This window comes from Adiantum capillus-veneris, chromosome 13, assembly GCF_014529385.1.
Source record: "Adiantum capillus-veneris isolate H3 chromosome 13, ASM1452938v2, whole genome shotgun sequence".
Taxonomy (NCBI): Eukaryota; Viridiplantae; Streptophyta; class Polypodiopsida; order Polypodiales; family Pteridaceae; genus Adiantum; species Adiantum capillus-veneris.
In genome coordinates, this window is record NC_140943.1 from 5,941,572 (window position 1) to 5,958,904 (window position 17,333).

The 17,333-nt window shown below is 45.0% G+C and overlaps 1 protein-coding gene across 2 annotated transcripts in view; it reads right to left on the reverse strand.

The window, feature by feature from the left end:
* Nucleotides 1-883: 883 nt before the first annotated feature.
* The window catches only part of LOC147443551 (non-canonical heme oxygenase HOZ, chloroplastic-like), a 76,459-nt gene continuing 60,009 nt past the window's right edge, over nucleotides 884-17,333 (reverse strand). Inside the window, exons 2-9 of one of the 2 annotated variants that reach the window (XM_086526348.1) lie at nucleotides 13,033-13,215; nucleotides 12,874-12,928; nucleotides 12,678-12,757; nucleotides 12,423-12,500; nucleotides 2,190-2,281; nucleotides 1,894-2,005; nucleotides 1,573-1,698; nucleotides 884-1,484 (exon numbers count right to left, since the gene is read on the reverse strand). In XM_086526348.1, coding sequence (XP_086382474.1) covers nucleotides 1,368-1,484; nucleotides 1,573-1,698; nucleotides 1,894-2,005; nucleotides 2,190-2,281; nucleotides 12,423-12,500; nucleotides 12,678-12,757; nucleotides 12,874-12,928; nucleotides 13,033-13,215 — 843 coding nt within the window. In that variant the 3' untranslated portion in view covers nucleotides 884-1,367. Of the gene's footprint in view, nucleotides 1,485-1,572; nucleotides 1,699-1,893; nucleotides 2,006-2,189; nucleotides 2,282-12,422; nucleotides 12,501-12,677; nucleotides 12,758-12,825; nucleotides 12,929-13,032; nucleotides 13,216-17,333 lie in introns of both variants that reach the window. The other variant, XM_086526347.1, reaches the window with a different exon arrangement.

A 17,333-nucleotide genomic window follows, 5' to 3' on the forward strand; every position in this document is an offset into this window, starting at 1 on the left:
CTTTTTTTTTGAGCTAGTATAGCTTCTAAAAGGTGAATTCTACATACATATAACTTGAGGTGTTTTTATCTCATGAATTTGAGAGAAAGTTCATTACCTATAATGGACAAATCTAGTGAAAACAAGATCACTTCTTCACATTGAAAATATTGACACAGATTAGATTGTAATGCACGGATGAGCGTTACAAAACAAATATGTAGATTACATGAAACAACTAAATTGGATTCTTCAAAAGAGTGATCAAAACAAAATCTTAGTTCAAAGCACAACATAATTTGCAATAGATAGACAGAGGGTAGTCATTTTACAGCACCTACAATTTATAAAATTCGCATGCGTACAAAAACGATTTATACAAGTTTTGCTTCATGGTGGCTCAAGAGCATAGTTGCCATGAGGCTCGATTCTACATCAAAAGATATTGGGGAAACGTTTCTGAAATCCCGCATTTTTTAAACTCGTGTTTTCTTGAAAGACAATGTTCTCTTTTGTGGTTCCCAACATATAGTATTTGAAGTTTAAGCTTCATGGGAGCCTTTGACATAGTACACTATAAAGCTAATCGATGTCTTACATTGACATGCCCAACGTGCATGATTAGTTAGTGTCCATGTATATATTAACATTTATTTTAAGGTTTTTTACAAAGCCTTTAGCATGGCATTTAGGACATGGACATGAATTGAAACCTCTCGAAATCCATGAAACCTGTCTCAAAACTTCCCATTTCGGGAACTTCATGGCTACTATGCTGAGAAGTGAAGCATAAAACAAAGTCATTTCAGGAGGCCTAAACATCGGTATTTACCACATAAATCCGACAAGTCATAATCTAATCAGCTATCAAAATAAAATAAAATAAAATAAAAATATGCCAGCATTTTTGTGCCTTTTGCACCAGTAAATCTGCACCAAGATATATTGCAGTGTGTATAATCCAAATTACAAGGATAACTTTGTATGAAATTTACTATAAAAGAAAATTGGTACGGATCACAAACCTCTAGAAATTTTACATACAATACCATTTCGTATCTGTATACATACAGAAATTAACTGCACTCCTGAGAGGAGTCTACTTCGTTCAGTGTTTGGTTAGACTGCAAATGCTACTAGGCACTAGAAATAAATTAGCTCTATTCAACCCTCCGTTGCACCGATCGTCAGAAATTCTACGTAACTTGAAGTGGTTGTACATTCTTCCCTCCCACCTGCTCTTCTGTGCAAGCCCTTTTGAGGCTTATAAACTTCACCCACACGCTAAAGTGGGCCATTATGTCATCACTATATGAACCATGTCTTGCAAGGATGGTCCATTATCCCTACCAAGTTTAGCCCTATGAACCAAAAGTGAAAAGGCATCTTCAAAGATTCCTTGGTCCCTTGTAGCACTTTTCCATTAATTTCTCCAGTGCCGCCTCTGCTTGATCCAGTGTTTCGACTGAATGGCCTACATTAAATGATAAACGTTGGACATTGAACTGCACACAAATTTCAAAACATGAGTCAACAGTCCAGTTGCCATCATCAGAGGGAGTTCAGATTAGAAGATCCCCCAAATTTACTGACCTGTGCACCTTGTCGCACACGAATATCAACTCCCTTGCTGTCTATAGATATCAACGCAGCATCGTCGACTTCGCTCTCTATAGACAGGCGATCTCTCAGAGGTCTTGAAAATTTTGTATTCAATTTCTGTTGTCATGACAAGACCAAAGACGTCAACAAACTCAACCAAACAAAATAAGAAAATCGAGCTTAAATATAAAGCTGGGCCAAAAATTGCACACAAGAGGAATGCTGATGTAGCTCCGCAAATAGCGCCACGTTTTACAGCCTGCCACGTGGCAGTCCGTACGGCCAAAAGCAGGTGTAGGAAAATCGGGTTACCTTGAGTGTTTGCTCTGCCCCATTGGCAGCAATAACATCAGGTTGCACACCCTCAAACTCCTTAACATCCACCCAGGCAACCGTCCCAAATCCTCCAATAAAATAAATATCACTTGCATAAAGAAGAACACAAATTCAGAATAACCAAATGGCAGTATAATTTTATTCTTTCTCTAGAAAATAGCAGAGCGTGGACAGACAGAATGTGTACTACGGATGTAAAGGTTATCCGACAGAGAGGTTAGCCTTTCATAAAACCTGCAAGAATTCAGTTCCATAAAGAAAAGGTTCAGAACCTGATGGATTCCATTCGGTAGTAATAGAAGTTTCCCCATTGTTGCGTTGCACCTTGCTGATGTTTTGCAGTGTAGGTTTTGTGTGCCCATTCCTGCAAAACCAATAAAAGTGGAAACCAAAAATTGGTGATTGTGATATTGTCTTGTTGTTGATTACTAACTTGGAATTTCATTGTCGCGACAAATTTGGTACTTTTCTGCATATATCTAGCTAGTGTGGCTCATAGGGTTGTCATATGACATAGCGAAAGCATATATGACACAAATTTAATGGCTCCATAGATGTAGGACAGTAGCACTAAAACAAAGCGAAATAGAAAGAATAAAAACCACAAAATGATATTGAATACGGCAAACACTCCTAAAAACCATCGAGCTGTCTGACTTGTACTTGATTTATAGACCCAGTTGTCGCCAATGACCTTCCGGTTCTTAGATCTCAGAAACAACCCCCAAGTATCCTCCTCCTTGATGGAGCCGATCGTGATCTGCATGGCTTTCTACTTCGACTATGAAAAGCCTCAACTAAATGGAGTTCTCTATCCTTGACGACCAAGGGCATCTTTACCTATACTAATGCTCCACCTGTGTCGACCTTGCGCAACCGTCCAAGAATGCCTCATAGTACCTTGAGTACACCAATCTGGTGGAAAATATGGAACATAAGGATTGCAAAATTAGACAGGTTTGCCCCCTCCTTCAGGAGCAACAAGAATCTCATCGTCCTCATCAGCACTGTGACTCAGCTCCACCATCATAATGAGTCTGTTCATCAGCTTCTGGAGCCTAAGGAAAGAGAACTGACGAAAATTTTTCATCAACTACAGGGCAGGACTCGTCACCAAGATCTCAACTGTGGATGACATGGAGGACCTAGGAGCAAAAGCTCCCACAAAGGAACATGCTCGTCAACGACCAAATCACACTTAACCATGATCTCCATCCGTTCTAGGTGATAAGCCTTTCGAACGACAGTTTTTTTTAGGGTCCTTGTAATTGTAATTCTATGTAAGAGTGCCTTGGGGGTCTCTTTGGCAGCAGGTCCAGCACGCTCTTTAGGTGATTGGTTAGAGTTTTCAGGCTTGTCAAAGGAGCTGCAGGGTTTCCAGCTACAGGGCATGAGAGGGGTGCAGAGCATGTGCCAGGACATCTCAGAGGCAGTTCCAACTGAGTGGCTCACACCTCTCGAGCCAGTAGCACTGTAGCACCCAGATGGATGGGAGCCTTCACGCGACTGGAGGTTCTCATCTCAATTCGGGCCTGCTCAAAGACTGTTCCCTCCCTGTTTTTCGAGTTACTGGGTGAGGGACGCTTACAGCGAGTTGCAATAGAGGCCCCGCAGGTGGCAGAGTGCTGTTTTCAGAGGTGGTGGGCATCTCTGGGAGGACTTGCGTCATCGATCCCGACCCAGCAGCTCTTGAGACTGGACATTGGAGACTGTGGGCTTGGGAGAGCTGTCCACTGGCACGAGTACAGTGGGATCCTGGAGAGTGGCTTTGGAGGGGCCCTTTCTCTTCTGCAGGCCACCTAGGTGTCCCTTTCTTTCAGTACACTGTTCGACTGGGACGTCACATACTGGCATCACAGAGAGAGGCTCCCCCTGCTGCAGCACCTCATTGGCAGGAGGAGGGTCTCACAGCTGAGTTCTTGGCAGCTTTTTGGGAGAGGTTGTGGGACTCCAGACAGCCGAGGCGAGCCACCTTGTTTCAGTGGCTGGTCGCACAAAGAGCTACAGCAGTTGGGAGCTGGCTTGTGCATTGTGGTCTCTCGACCGCATGTGCAGCTTGTGACCATCTTGTGGAGAGTCAGCATCACTCTCTTTGGGACTGTCCTTTGGCACAGCAGGTGTGGCTTCGTGTTCTTCGGCTGATGCGTGCTCTTTCCACGGCCCGGCAGTAGACTTGGGGAGCAGCTGCTTGGTCCACCCTCACGGGCCCGGCACTTCAGTTTGAGCTATCTTCCACCAACAGGATGATAGCGATGCAAGGGGGGCGACCTACACTCCAGCCTGCCACAGAGCTTACTCCACAGGAGTGGTGCAGTGAGAGAGAGGAGTGCTGGGAGCTCATCAGTGGCCTGACACTCTGGTTCATCTGGCGGGCCCGCTGCTTCCGCATCTTTGAGGCTCGCCCTGTACCACCAGCAGAGACTTCGCAATCTTCGGCTAGAGCTGATCCACACTCTCAGAGGACAGCTCGCGAGACTCCAGGGCAGCTCCGACCGCATGCGGGAGCGCAGAGAGGCTTTCCTTCGACTCTGGCGTCCTGGGCCTTTTTACACCATGGTCCAGGGTGTACTCAGATGACACTACCGTCCACCTGTGTGGCTTTTCCCTCCTCCCATGTCTTGATTTAGCCTCTTTGTACATTTGGTGTTTTTTCATTGGGAGTGTTTCCGCGTCATGGTTGTTTCAGCCCTCTCTCGAAGAGGCGGTTGTAGCCCTATGGGCAGTTTCATTAACTAATAGAAGGATCTTTTTCTCGGAAAAAAGAAAAGTATACCGCCCTACGGGCCAGTTTCACACTATCACCTCCTTGAACTCTCCGAAACTGAGAGGAAGCGTTTATACTGTGTGCAACTACCTAGAGGATTTACCATCCCTCGTGGGCTCACTGCCACTCGTGCTAGCTTTGAGCTTTGGGCATTCGGCCTTGGTGTGCCCTACATCATTGCAACTAAAGCATCAGTTTTTCTTTCACGCTTTAACATAGCTCTCTTTTTTCTGCAATTCGGCCTCTCTTTTCTTTTCAAATGGTCGCGGTTGTTTAGTCCAACAACCACCCTGGTCAATCCTCTCCCCCTGCCTCTCACTACGGAACACTTTTCTTTTAAACCCTGACCCTTTTTTCTCATTTTCCCCAACCCTATCTGCCTCATCTCACGCACCACAACGCTTGATGTCATCATAGATCTGTGCATATTTGATCCCCTCAAATAAATGGAGTTAAGCCCGGAATCGATGACAACAAGCTCGGAAAACCTAAAGAGCTAGAAGGGGGTGGGGGACACACTATGGTGTGCAGAATTTATTTTTATGTTTTAGCAAATAAATGCACTTAACTCAAAAATAAATGGAGATTTGTACAAAAATGCTAAGAACAATGAGCAAGAACAAAATAATCACCCCCCTCGGCTAGCAATCGGCGGCATGTCGAGATGTCCTCTGCGGGAGTCGGACGTGTACAAAATCGATGAAGCTCGCAAACGGTGGAATCCGATGAAGCTCGTAGTCAAATCCGATGTAGCTGAAAGCACTCCGGATAGCTTGAATCCAATGAGGCCTCTATAACTTGAACGTTCTCTTTTGCTCGCGCAAGTGAAGCCGCAAGCGTCCTTTAGAACGCCACTTGAATGCTTAGCACAACGAAAAAGGGAATGCTTCGGCAAGTAAAATCCTCACTTTGCTTTTTCCTTGTCGCTGGCCTCCCACAACCCCTTCCCTTGTAGGCTGTGGAAACTACCCCTTCTTTACTTATAATTGTAATTAAATTTATGCTTCCTGTGTAAGTAGATTGTGACCGGCCATGTCGATTGGAGGGAGGCAAGAGAAACACGGTGGCATTGTAGAGAGTTGACGGGCGAAGACCAGCACGGGGTGGGCAATGCAGGGCGTCGGTGCGGTGAGATGGTGACGCAATGGTCAGTTGGAGGCGGAAAGGGTGGCCCAACAGGATATTGGCAGCGATGTGGCGCTGCACAGGCGACGTGCGATGCTACTGTTGCAAACGATGACAGCCAGCAAGTGACAACAAGGCGGTGTCGCAAGTCCGTTGGTGGGCAGGGCAAGGCGGCAACAAATAATTGGCAGTTGCAGCGAGCGGCGTGAACAGGGACTGATGACGGGTGGACCTGTGGGTGACGGCACACAGCGACAAACCAGGAGCACAAAGGGGCGGCACAAACAAAGCAGCAACGGCAGCAACACTAAACAATAAGGCGGTATGTGGTGGCAAGCATCGACCAGGCAGCCAACGGCAAGCGGGAGAGGAAGCGAGCGTGAGAGAGTGGGAGAATAGATAGCGGCAGGCGTGAGCTGAGAGAGGCGAGAGTGTAACCGGCTTGGACACTCCAACCGAGAAATCAATAGCAACACACGAATAGAAACTTCATAATCACTGAGCTTTGAGAGAGAGAGAGAGAGAGAGAGAGAGAGAGAGAGAGAGAGAGAGAGAAATGAAATGAAATGAAATGTTATATTAACGTCTCCAAAAGGCCAAAATGACCTATGAGACCAATCAGTTACAAAATAGTGAATCTAATACCATGTCTGGGTACAAAAGAACTAGAAAAGAACTAGAAGTGGAACAAAATACTACTACTACTACTACAATCTAAAACTACGTGGGTGTAGCAGCTGATACAATAGGTACCCGGTAAACTGGATGTAACAGTGTGTGAAACAAAGATGGAAGAAATGGTGAGGATCCATCCTCATCTGCACTCTGGATGTCGAGAGAGTATGGCTCGAATCTTCTGTTGTAGTCTCCGTCGATGCTGTGTAGCTCCTCCTCTCCTCAGTCGCGGTCGTCTGTATCTCTGGAGAGAGAGAGAGAGAGAGAGAGAGAGAGAGAGAGAGAGAGAGAGAGAGAGAGAGAGAGAGAGAGAGTCGACACGACCCGGCAAAGTACCCGACCCAAAGGTATTGGCCCCAAAGACTGGCGTCCCTTTCGGTATTTCTTTTATATTAAACTTTGAGCAAGTAAAATTCCCGCGGGTGCTCGCTCTCAGACTCTGCGTCCACATGCTCCGAGAAGTAAGATCCCCCTTGGGTGTATTTATTCTTACAAGGGGTGCCAAAGGCAGAGCCCCAAAAGCATGTAACTCAAAAGCATCTTGATCCAAAAGCTGTCAGTAATACCAGCAACGCCAAAAGCGGAATTCCGTACAATTTCCGTACCGACATGCCACATTAGCAGTCAACACGTTTTGCGGCAGTCCATACAGCAGTCAGCGCTAATCGCAGCCGTCTCTACAGCAGCCACGTCAACAGGTTCTTAAGCTTTCTTTTTAAGCCTAGTGTCCCCTCAGCAGTTGTCCAAGTTGGAACAACTTATTGGTCATGCCACATCACCAATTTGTGACAGAGAGAGAGCTCGAGAGTGATAAAGAGCCAAAAGCCCCACGCTTGCTTCCGCCCGCAGAGCTATGGTGCCCCCTCGAGATCACCGTTTCTCTTCCTTGTTGACGCAAGATTTTACTCATCCCTTCAACAACCACTCATTAGCCAATAATTAATGGCCTTCAGGTTGGGTGGGTTCGTTCATGCACAGAGCGTAACTTGGGCTTTGATACCAATGTTACACTTTTGTATTGCCGCTATGGGAAAACTACCCAAGAGAGGATCTCGTCAATAGATCACCACCAAGCCATGAAAAAAATGATTTGTCATCATTCACAGACCTCTACTTATAGTGTGGCTTGCCTATCCACATTGGTCCGGCCGCCCGAGCACTATGGCCGAGCGGTCTTCTCCTCAAGGCTCAACCTCGCTTTTCCGACTCAACGGTCGGAAAGTGATCGACCCGACTAGAACCGTTACAGTCCACGTGAAGAAAAGTTGGGTACCAGGGTGGGAACAAAAGAAACCAACGGAGATTTTGGCAACTTTCCGATAGGAATCTCGATAGAGCGTAGCACAAACGTCAATTGCAGGTTGAAATGTGTATGAAAAGATTAATCATGTACTCCAAGACTCAAAACATGTGAATCAACTGAAGGATTACTCGCTTGATGAGATTCACTCAAGATGGCAAGAGGCCGTCGATTTTCCTCTGAAGACAATAATGAAACAAAAAGAAAAGCAGAGTGCAGAAAAGCAGAAATTGTACGGAACGGTGAGTGGTCTTGTGACGGGCAACCTATAGCAAGGCTATAGTGTGATTTGCATTGGACAGGAAGTTAAACTTGGCCTCTCGCCTGGGCAATGCCACGTAGCAAACAGAGGGAGTGGTGGTCTAGAAGACACCATGACCAATTCACCGTCACCAAGTTTGGAGATAGGCGTAGCTCGACTTTTAGAGATATTTCTACTAGCTGTTGGTTTGTATATATGCTCAGTTGGTGTGGGGAAGGCATGGCATGAGTCATATGAATCATCGAGTCTAGAGTCTTGAGTTTCAGTCCAGCACTTGCACACCTACACTCTCCCTACACAGTTGGAGAGCACGACATAGATTTCCTGTCACAAAATGATGACGTGGCATGAGCACCCGTGGACAGATGCTGACGTGGCAGTAGAGGCTAGTTGTTGATGTGGCAGAACAATACGGCAAACCCTGAAATTACGCTGACAATTGATGACGTGGCAGCCTGTACGGCTTTCTACAATTCCCGTTGTCAGCTGTACGAATTGTACGGATTTTTGCAAATTGCGCTGATGCTTTTTGGGCCAGATTTTGAAGCCAGTTGCTTTTGGGACTCTTTGCTTTTAAGGTTTGGAAACTTCTGGGGATCTGCTTTTGGGCATCCCTTGTAAGAATAAAGGAGCCCAAGGGGCCTCACTCTACAGAGCATTTGAACGCAGAGTCTGAGAGCAGAGGACCCTTCAGGAGTTGTACTTTGCTCAAGCATTAACATAATAAAGAAATACCAAAAGGGGCGCCAGGTTTTGGGACCAATACCTCTGGGCACGGAACTACATCGAGCCGCGTCGACTCAAGTTTTAAAGTTGTGAATTATTTTAAGTGATTCTCTCGTGTCATGTCGAATTCTCGACTTGGGGTGTCCAAGATTGTGGTAGTGGTATCAGAGCATCAGGCGAGTGCTTTTCTCAAAGCATACCGGTCCTATCAAAGAGCAGACAGGGCACTTGGGCACTTTGGAAATTGTTATTTAAAAATCTATGTCTTCAATATGTAATCTATGTAATCAAGCATAACACCTCTTAGAGCAGAGAGGGCACTTGGGCACTTTGGAAATTATTATTGAAGAATCTTGGATAACACCTCTCAGAGCATACAGGTCCTATCAAAGAGCAAACACGGCACTTGGGCACTTTGGAAATTGTGTAATTGTTCTCGTGGAGAATCTAACAAAGATAACACCTCTCAGAGGAGACATTACAGGGCGAGGAGATACTCGCTCCAGAACATCTATTGGAAAGGAAATTGAAAGGGATACGGATATCTTGTTGTTTGTGTGCAAATAACTAGTAGGAGGGAGGAACATGCATATGAAAGCATTTGGAAACATGGAACTAGACCTCGACTCTTTTGCAACGAGGTGAACCAATTGCTTAAAATTTTGCCTGTTTTGCAGGTGACGTTGAGAATAAGATGATGACGAATAGGGAGCAATGACAGCTCCAGCAAGAACAACGCATAGCTACATAAAGCTAACTCCCCATTGAGAATAAGATGATGACGAATTGGGAGCAATGACAGCTCCGGAATGAACCCGATCACCCAAGATAAGAATCATGAACTTTGAATGAATGATGATGATTCTAGTGCATCAAGATTCCCATATAAATGAGATGACTAGATATTGTTGCGAGCACATCAAGAGTTCCTGCAAGATGAGATGGCTACACAAGGATCTAGGTGCATCAAGACTTCTAGACAGATGAGATAACTAGATGATTGAAACACTGTGTTCAGTATGAACTAAGTATGTGATTTGTGAACTGCATGTTCAATGAATGAAGAGCTTTGAAATAGGGATTTCCGAAGATGAATTTGATTTATGTATAAAATTAATGTTTTGGAAGAATTTGCTAGTTGTGTGCAGATAACATGTGAAAATAGAGAATGAGATGATTTTGGAGCAATGACAGCTCTCGAATGAACCTAATAACAAATCATGAATATTGAATCATGACTAATTCATTGGAACTGTCGTGAGCGCATCAAGAATTCCTGTGGGATTAGATGGCCACATAGCTAGAACTGAATGATTGAACCACTCTGTTTAGTATGAACTCAGTGTAAGATGGATTGGGATCCCCAGAAATGATTACTTGCACATGACAATGCTTGAGTGCAAATGGAATGATTGACCAAATGACTGCAGCATTTCGGTCTTGAAAATCTATGGACATGATCGCAATATGGGATTAGTCAATCCGATATCAGTGAGATTTGGGATAGATCTAGATGCAATTGCTAAATACGTTCCCAAGAATCATAGTCCTAGATTAGAATGGAATCCATGGACGTGATCCCGATATGGATTAGTTAAATCGACATCGGTGAGGTCCAGTGCGAATCTAGATGTGATTGCTAAATACGTCGCCAGGATCACGCTCCTAGATTCTATGTGATGTGATCTGAATGCGATTTGAATGTGATGTGATGTGACTGTCGTCTTTGTACAAGTGCTGGATTTGTGTCGTCTAGTACATCCGTACTTAAGAGTCAGTGTCTACTGAACTGGTTTTTGGCTTCTGTCTGATTTTGCAAGCATAATCGAGGGCGATTACAATTACAATTCTTTCAAGAGGGGGGTATGTCACAAAATGATGACGTGGCATGACCACCCGCGGACAGATGCTTACGTGGCAAAACAGTACGGCAAACCCTGAAATTACGCTGACAACTAATGACGTGGCAGCATGTACAACTTTCCGCAATTTACGTCGACATCTGTACGGACTGTATGGATTTCCGCAAATTATGCTGATGCTTTTTGGGCCAGATTTTGGAGCCAGTTGCTTTTGGGACTCTTTGTTTTTAAGTTTGGAAGCTTTTGGGGCTCTGCTTTTGGGCATCCCTTGTAAGAATAAAAGGAGCCCAAGGGGCCTCACTCTACAGAGCATGTGGACACAGAGTCTGAGAGCAGAGGACCCTTTGGGAGTTGTACTTTGCTCAAGCATTAATATAAATAAAGAAATACCGAAAGGGGTGCCAGGTTTTGGGGCCAATACCTCTGGGCATGGAACTACGCCAGGCCGTGTCGACTCAAGTTTCAAAATTGTGAATTATTTTAAGTGATTTTCTCGTGTGTCGTGTCAAATTCTCGTCTTGGGGTGTCCAAGATTGTGAAATTTCTAGCTACACTCTCTCCTCTTCTCCTGTCCCTCTGCCGCGTGTTCCCTTGTCACCACACTTTTTGCAGCGCTTTGACATTCCTCGGACAACCTCTCTCTTCCCAACGAATCGGTTCATGCTTGATCACATAAGCGTAAAGCTTGGCCAATATGTGGCTATATCATGATAGTAATACAATGACTAGGAACCGTAAGATTCCCAACCTTCAATATCAGCACAATAATAATAGTGATCCAACTGTCAAGAAAGCCTTCGCATGTGGCTCTATTAACATGTGTACCAACAAAGGTGCCAATGTATCTTAGGCATGACATAAATGCTCATTAACTAGACCATCGTGGTCATGTGATCTCCCTGTGTGTAGTTTATTGACAAGAGGTAGAGCAGCTATTAGCGACCCTTGACCCAGGCGAAGCTTTAGCTTAATCCTTTTCTTATAAATACCCCTCTTGATTATGCATATCATGGATATGTACCTCTCTCATGCGAACCCCCTCTTGGTCATAAATACCATGGATGGTCTTTATAACCACATTGTATGGCCATGTGCCCAGTGAACTTGGGAAGCCCTAAAATTTTACCTATGAGCCCTCCATAAAAAGATACATCCAAGTCTACCTCACACTTGATGTCACTGTAACCACTCTCACCATGCCAATACAAGAGGCACCCATGTTGCTATGATGAATTCATAGAAAAGATTTCACTCTACTCACTTGCATACATTTCAACACGAATGCTCCCATATTTCCACAACCATAATGATGCTTTAGAAGGTATGAGAGTGGTGTGGAGATGGCCTCCCTTAAAACTGGATGTGGTTTCCTACTACAACTCCCTCTAGCTCGTTCAAATAGAATTCCTAGGCCATCTAGAATGCCCTCCTCTTGCAAATAACCAGCTTTCATTCAAATGCAACAGTTCAATGATTGAACATACCTCTATACATCAGAAACGTGATAAATATGTACAGCACAAGGTACAGCTATTGGTGCATGCACATTCCTGACTAGGTTACCATTAGACCAAAAATCAAAGACTTGCATGACAATGATGGAGTCGTGAGCCTGGGACTCTTGAAAGGAAACACTCAGCCAAATATCACAATCACGAGGCAAAAAGGTACTCTAATTAGCAAGCCACAATTCTGTAGATAAAAATGAATAACGTGATCTTGCTGCAAAATAATGTGATAAATTTATATAGGCAGAATTTTCATGCTTTTGGTGTATTGAGATTCACGGACCTGTTGCTCATTTGGAAGCGGATACACATCTCCAAAAATGGTAACCCTTGCATTAGAGAGCCCACTCCATCCAGGTATCTGTTAGCACAATGCACATGAAAACCAAATCTTTTTTGCACCCTCCCATGACCCTAAAACCACAACACACTTTGTAACGACAAAGAAAGATCACAAGCCAATTACATCAAGACAGGTGCATTACATTCAATGCATCACCATGCCTAAGAAATAGCAAGACATGTTCAGTTAGCTCACCTGGACTACAAGTGTGCATCTTGGGTCGGCAAGTACATTTCTTGTGTGTATAGCCAATGGAGATAAGGAAAATATTGGATCTGCACAGCAGTGGAAATTGGACAAATCAACAATGAAATTTACTGACTATAAGATGTATGTCACGTACGTCCAAGAGAATCAGCCGAAAAATCGACTAAAGAGCCAAAAGGATAACCCCGTCGACGATGATGCATATGGGACATTATGGTGCAGAGATGTGCAAAGCGTGCCTGAGAAAGAAAAAATCACAATGAGTGACCTTGCAAGACAAAATCCCTGGCATTATACCTTAGAAGGTAAAACTACATTTTGAAGATTCTGCACAACCACCTACTTGTTCCATTAGATTTCGGACTGCTAGAGCAGGAGATGGTAATCCATGAGAAGATGTAGCACTCTGAACCCCCCCAGAGATTGGTGTACGAAAAAGGCCAGCCCGGCCACTTCCACCCAAGGGACCAACCATAGAGGCCCCAAGTCCACTCAGTCCCATCTCAAGACTTTCACTTCCGATTTCCTGCAAGGTTACGTGCTTTTGAAGATTGAACCCTTCCAACTTATGCTAGTAGACACCGCAAAATTTGAGCACTTAAACCTAGAGAGCATGGTTACCAAGAAACTAGAATGGACACTGAAATGGAGGACACCAAGGGAACAGAAATGTCCATGTGCATGAAGCGGAAACAAGGCTAGAAACGCCAAATTGTAAAAGCACGTGTCGGTACAGAGAGACTCAAAGAGATTAGAGAGATTGTTATGTTTTACATTAAGGGTCCCGATTTTCTTGTAAGGAATGTGTTCATTTTCAGTGCATGTTCATCTTCTCTTCAAGCGTGAAGTTGTTTTCTTAGAGAGACAACTTTAGAAGCTTAATCTACCTCCCCCCCCCCCCCACTGCACTCTCTCTCTCTCTCACACACACAACAAGACAGACTGATTTCTATTACTTGAAAAGTCCCTCAGAATGGCCACATGTGCTGATTATGGGGTACATCACTGATTACAAAGCAGGCCTGAAGGCAATGATCTGGAAACTGTAAAAACTACAAATAAATAGCCACATGGCAATCGTAAAATCTGAAAGCCAGGGTCAAAACCTCTCCTAAAGATAGTAAACAGTGCCCTTGGAAGCTAAATGGAGCCATTTGAAGTTTACCGGATGCTTGTGGTCGCAGTTTGGGAGCAGTCTTGATGCCAGAAGGCCATGTAATTGCTTACGAGAGCAGGATGTTTTCACGTCCTGAACTGGTTGCACAGATTTATGAGAAAGAGTTGTTGGCAGTTATCCATGCTCTTACACAATGGCGACACTTCCTACTCAGAGCCGACTTTACTATCTTCACAGACCATTAGAGTTAACGCTACTTCTTCTCGCAAAAGCAGCTTTTGGAAAAGCAAATGAGATGGGCTAACATTTTGTCACAGTTTCATTTCCAGATAGTGCATGTTCAAGGACAGAAAAATTTAGTGGCAAATGCGTTGTCTCGCAAGCCCTTTGTTCTAGCTAATTCCACGATACATCATCCAAGCTTCGAGGATAAGGTAGATCGGTACACCACAGCTCTTGATTTTGCAGACATCTTTTACCAAATACGGAGTGGGGAGATAGTTGCAGGCTATTCCATACGAGACGGTTATTTCATGCGGAAAACGATGTTGTGTGTTACAAACCTTTGAGGAAAAAGGTTTTGACAGAGTGCCATTGTCCACCTTTCTCGGGCCACAGCAGCATAGATACCACCTTGAAGGGTGTTGAGCGTTACTTCTATTGACCGAGGCTCAAAAAGGATGTGGACGAGTTTGTTCGCAATTGCTTAGTATGCCAAAAGGTCAAGTTTGATAGGCATGAGGCAACCAAGTGCTCCCTAGTTTTAGCAGTCACTGAGAGTCAGACCATAGGGAACCATAATGCCTCCACTTCAAGGGGAACCTCCAACACTCCAGGCTTAGAGGGGATATTTCTCACTGAGGATTGGGAGTATGACCTGCAGACCGAGACTTTGACCAACTTGTACACGGGCTACACATACCATGTGGATTGGTTAGAGGTTGTACAATCCACGTCTAGTGCCACAAGTCTAGAGGAGCGGCAACAAATGGTCTGTGATGGCATCCATGGGGTTGTCCAATTGGAGAGGCAAAACAAGGGAAATAACATTCCTTCGATGGGTCCTATGAGATTCTTGGATACGGAAAAGGCGAAACAACCGACCCTATCACAAATGGAGACTCCCTCAGTAAGTCCCATGGATCCTTCATATGTTGTTTCGCCTGGAGTCGCGATACAATCTGAGCCCACAAGCAATAGTTTTACCTTTCCAAATTTAGCTCGTCTTTCCCTCGAAGACACTACGGCTAATATGCCTACCCCAGTAATCAGCATGGCAAAAAGTACACCCTGGACCTCATTCGTTAGTAAAGCACCGCTACCTAGTAACACATTGTCTACAGCAATACCTACAGGTGTATATCAATCATAATATACCTGTTGGCCCTCATGCCCATGTAGCCCCTACACCCCCAATTGTTTCGACAACTTATGCTCCACGACCACCCTATCCAAGCCCCTATTCTAGTGGAGCCATACCAGCTAGCATTAACATGTCACATCCTACGTCTGCCTAGGGCCACACATATGAACTTTGGGCCACCACATGGCGCAACGTCGTACCAATCTTGGAACCCAAGTATCGCCCATATGCCAAACCCAATGCCAACCCCCATTCCACATGCAATCCCGAGAGAACAAGATGAAAGCTAAGTTGGGGCAATACTTTGAAGGCGATGTATCTAATGCAACCCTACCAATCATTACTAAAGGATTAACTGTGAAGGGAATCCTTGATGGTGGTGTAGGAATGAGCATTGTAACAAAAAGCTGTTGGGAATCTATGGGAAGACCTCATCTTAAAGTCACGAACGCAGTGGTAAAAATGGCCAATGGATCTATATAGCGTTACGCCTATTGGAATGTTGAAAGATCTCAAGATCAAGATCCTTGGACACAAGGCAAGGCATACCTTCATCGTTATGGACTTCTCCAAGCATCCTATGTCATTTGAGATGATCTTAGGGCATCCTTTCATGAGGGAAGCAAAAATGGTACATGATTGGTCTAGAAATGACGTCTACTTACAGTTCCAAGTCTCCGTCATCCGAGTGATCTTGTAAGCGGCGGTCGAGTGCACCCTTTAGGGAACAAGTTTATAATTGACAAACGATGAGACATCACAATTCACTCAGCTCCATTGAAGTATTGTTACACATATAAAAAGGACACAAATATTGGAGGAGACTCACCTTATATAGATGTCCTACCTGGAATGGCTGAGTCGGACAACGTTGATTGGGTACACCTTGCAGCAATCATAGGCACTTGGGGCAATAGAGGAACAACTTGGGTAACACCCGAGAGTGAAGAAATATTGCAGGTTGCACCAATGAATATGTTAAAGTGCAATGCATGTCTTCTGAGGATACGAAGAGTGAAGACCTTAATTGAAACCGGCCTGTTCAATCCAAAAAGGGCGGTAGACTTTACTTTAAACCTTGATTTAGCTTTCACCCATTATTAGTCGTCTATTTTACCTGTACTTTCAAGACACATCAAAGGGGAGAGGGATACAGGCTGCTAGATTGCACCTGTATGAGTAGACGGACACCAGATTGGCCCCTAACTTAGGCGCCCCTTTCGGTATTTCTTTATTGTTCAAAAGAGGGAATAAACGCTGTGGTTCCTACAAGCTGCCCCGCACAAACTCGGCTGAATTTCCACTGTTCCAGCCCGATTTCGGCAGCATAACTGTACTAGAACCCTTCACGGTCAGTATTCCCACGCATTGACTGACTTTCCCGACGCATACGGGCACTTTGCAAAACCTGGCGAGAATCTGCAGCACGCTGAATTCTCTGTTTTCAGCCCTGAAAATGCGCCAGATCGCCTGTACAACGGTCCCCTTGCGTCCCCGAACCTCCTGGGGGTATTAGGGTCCGTTTAGGGCCAAAACCCTAAACCTGCAAAAATACACAGCAGGCTGTAATTCACTGTTTCGGGCTCCGTTTCGCGTGCCGGTCGCATCCCTAGCAAGTCCTCGAGCTCCCGCACCTGTAGGGCTACTTGCCCTTTGAATCGGACGAGATTTCTGGCGTGAAACCTCTCCGAATTCACCTGTACCTGCGGGGGGATTAGCCGCTAGCTAATCCAGTACCTGTGCAAGAGGCTCTTGCCTCGGCAATCGCGCATGAACCCACACAACTGTACATTGGTCAAATGAAGAGCCCACTAGAGGGGCATAACATACTGCCAAAGGGGAGAGAGAGGGCAGTGCGTAGCGTGCAGGGCATCACTCCTGGCACCGCACTGTGCATAAGAGGGAAAGCAAGCACTCCATAGCTCTTAACCTGTGACAAAATCTGAAAATGAGGCTCTCCCCTCTTCAAATTCAGCGCCACTTCTTGTTGCATAAGGCAAGTGCACCAGAAGGTGCCACTTGGCACTTTTACAAGCATTTTCCCGTTTCGGGGTTGCCGCCTAAAAATATCCCAACCGGTTGCCCAGTTGACTTCACGGCAGAGTAAGAAAATGTTCCCTTTGTCATTCCGGAGGTAATGACGCCAACACATTTTCAGGTCCCA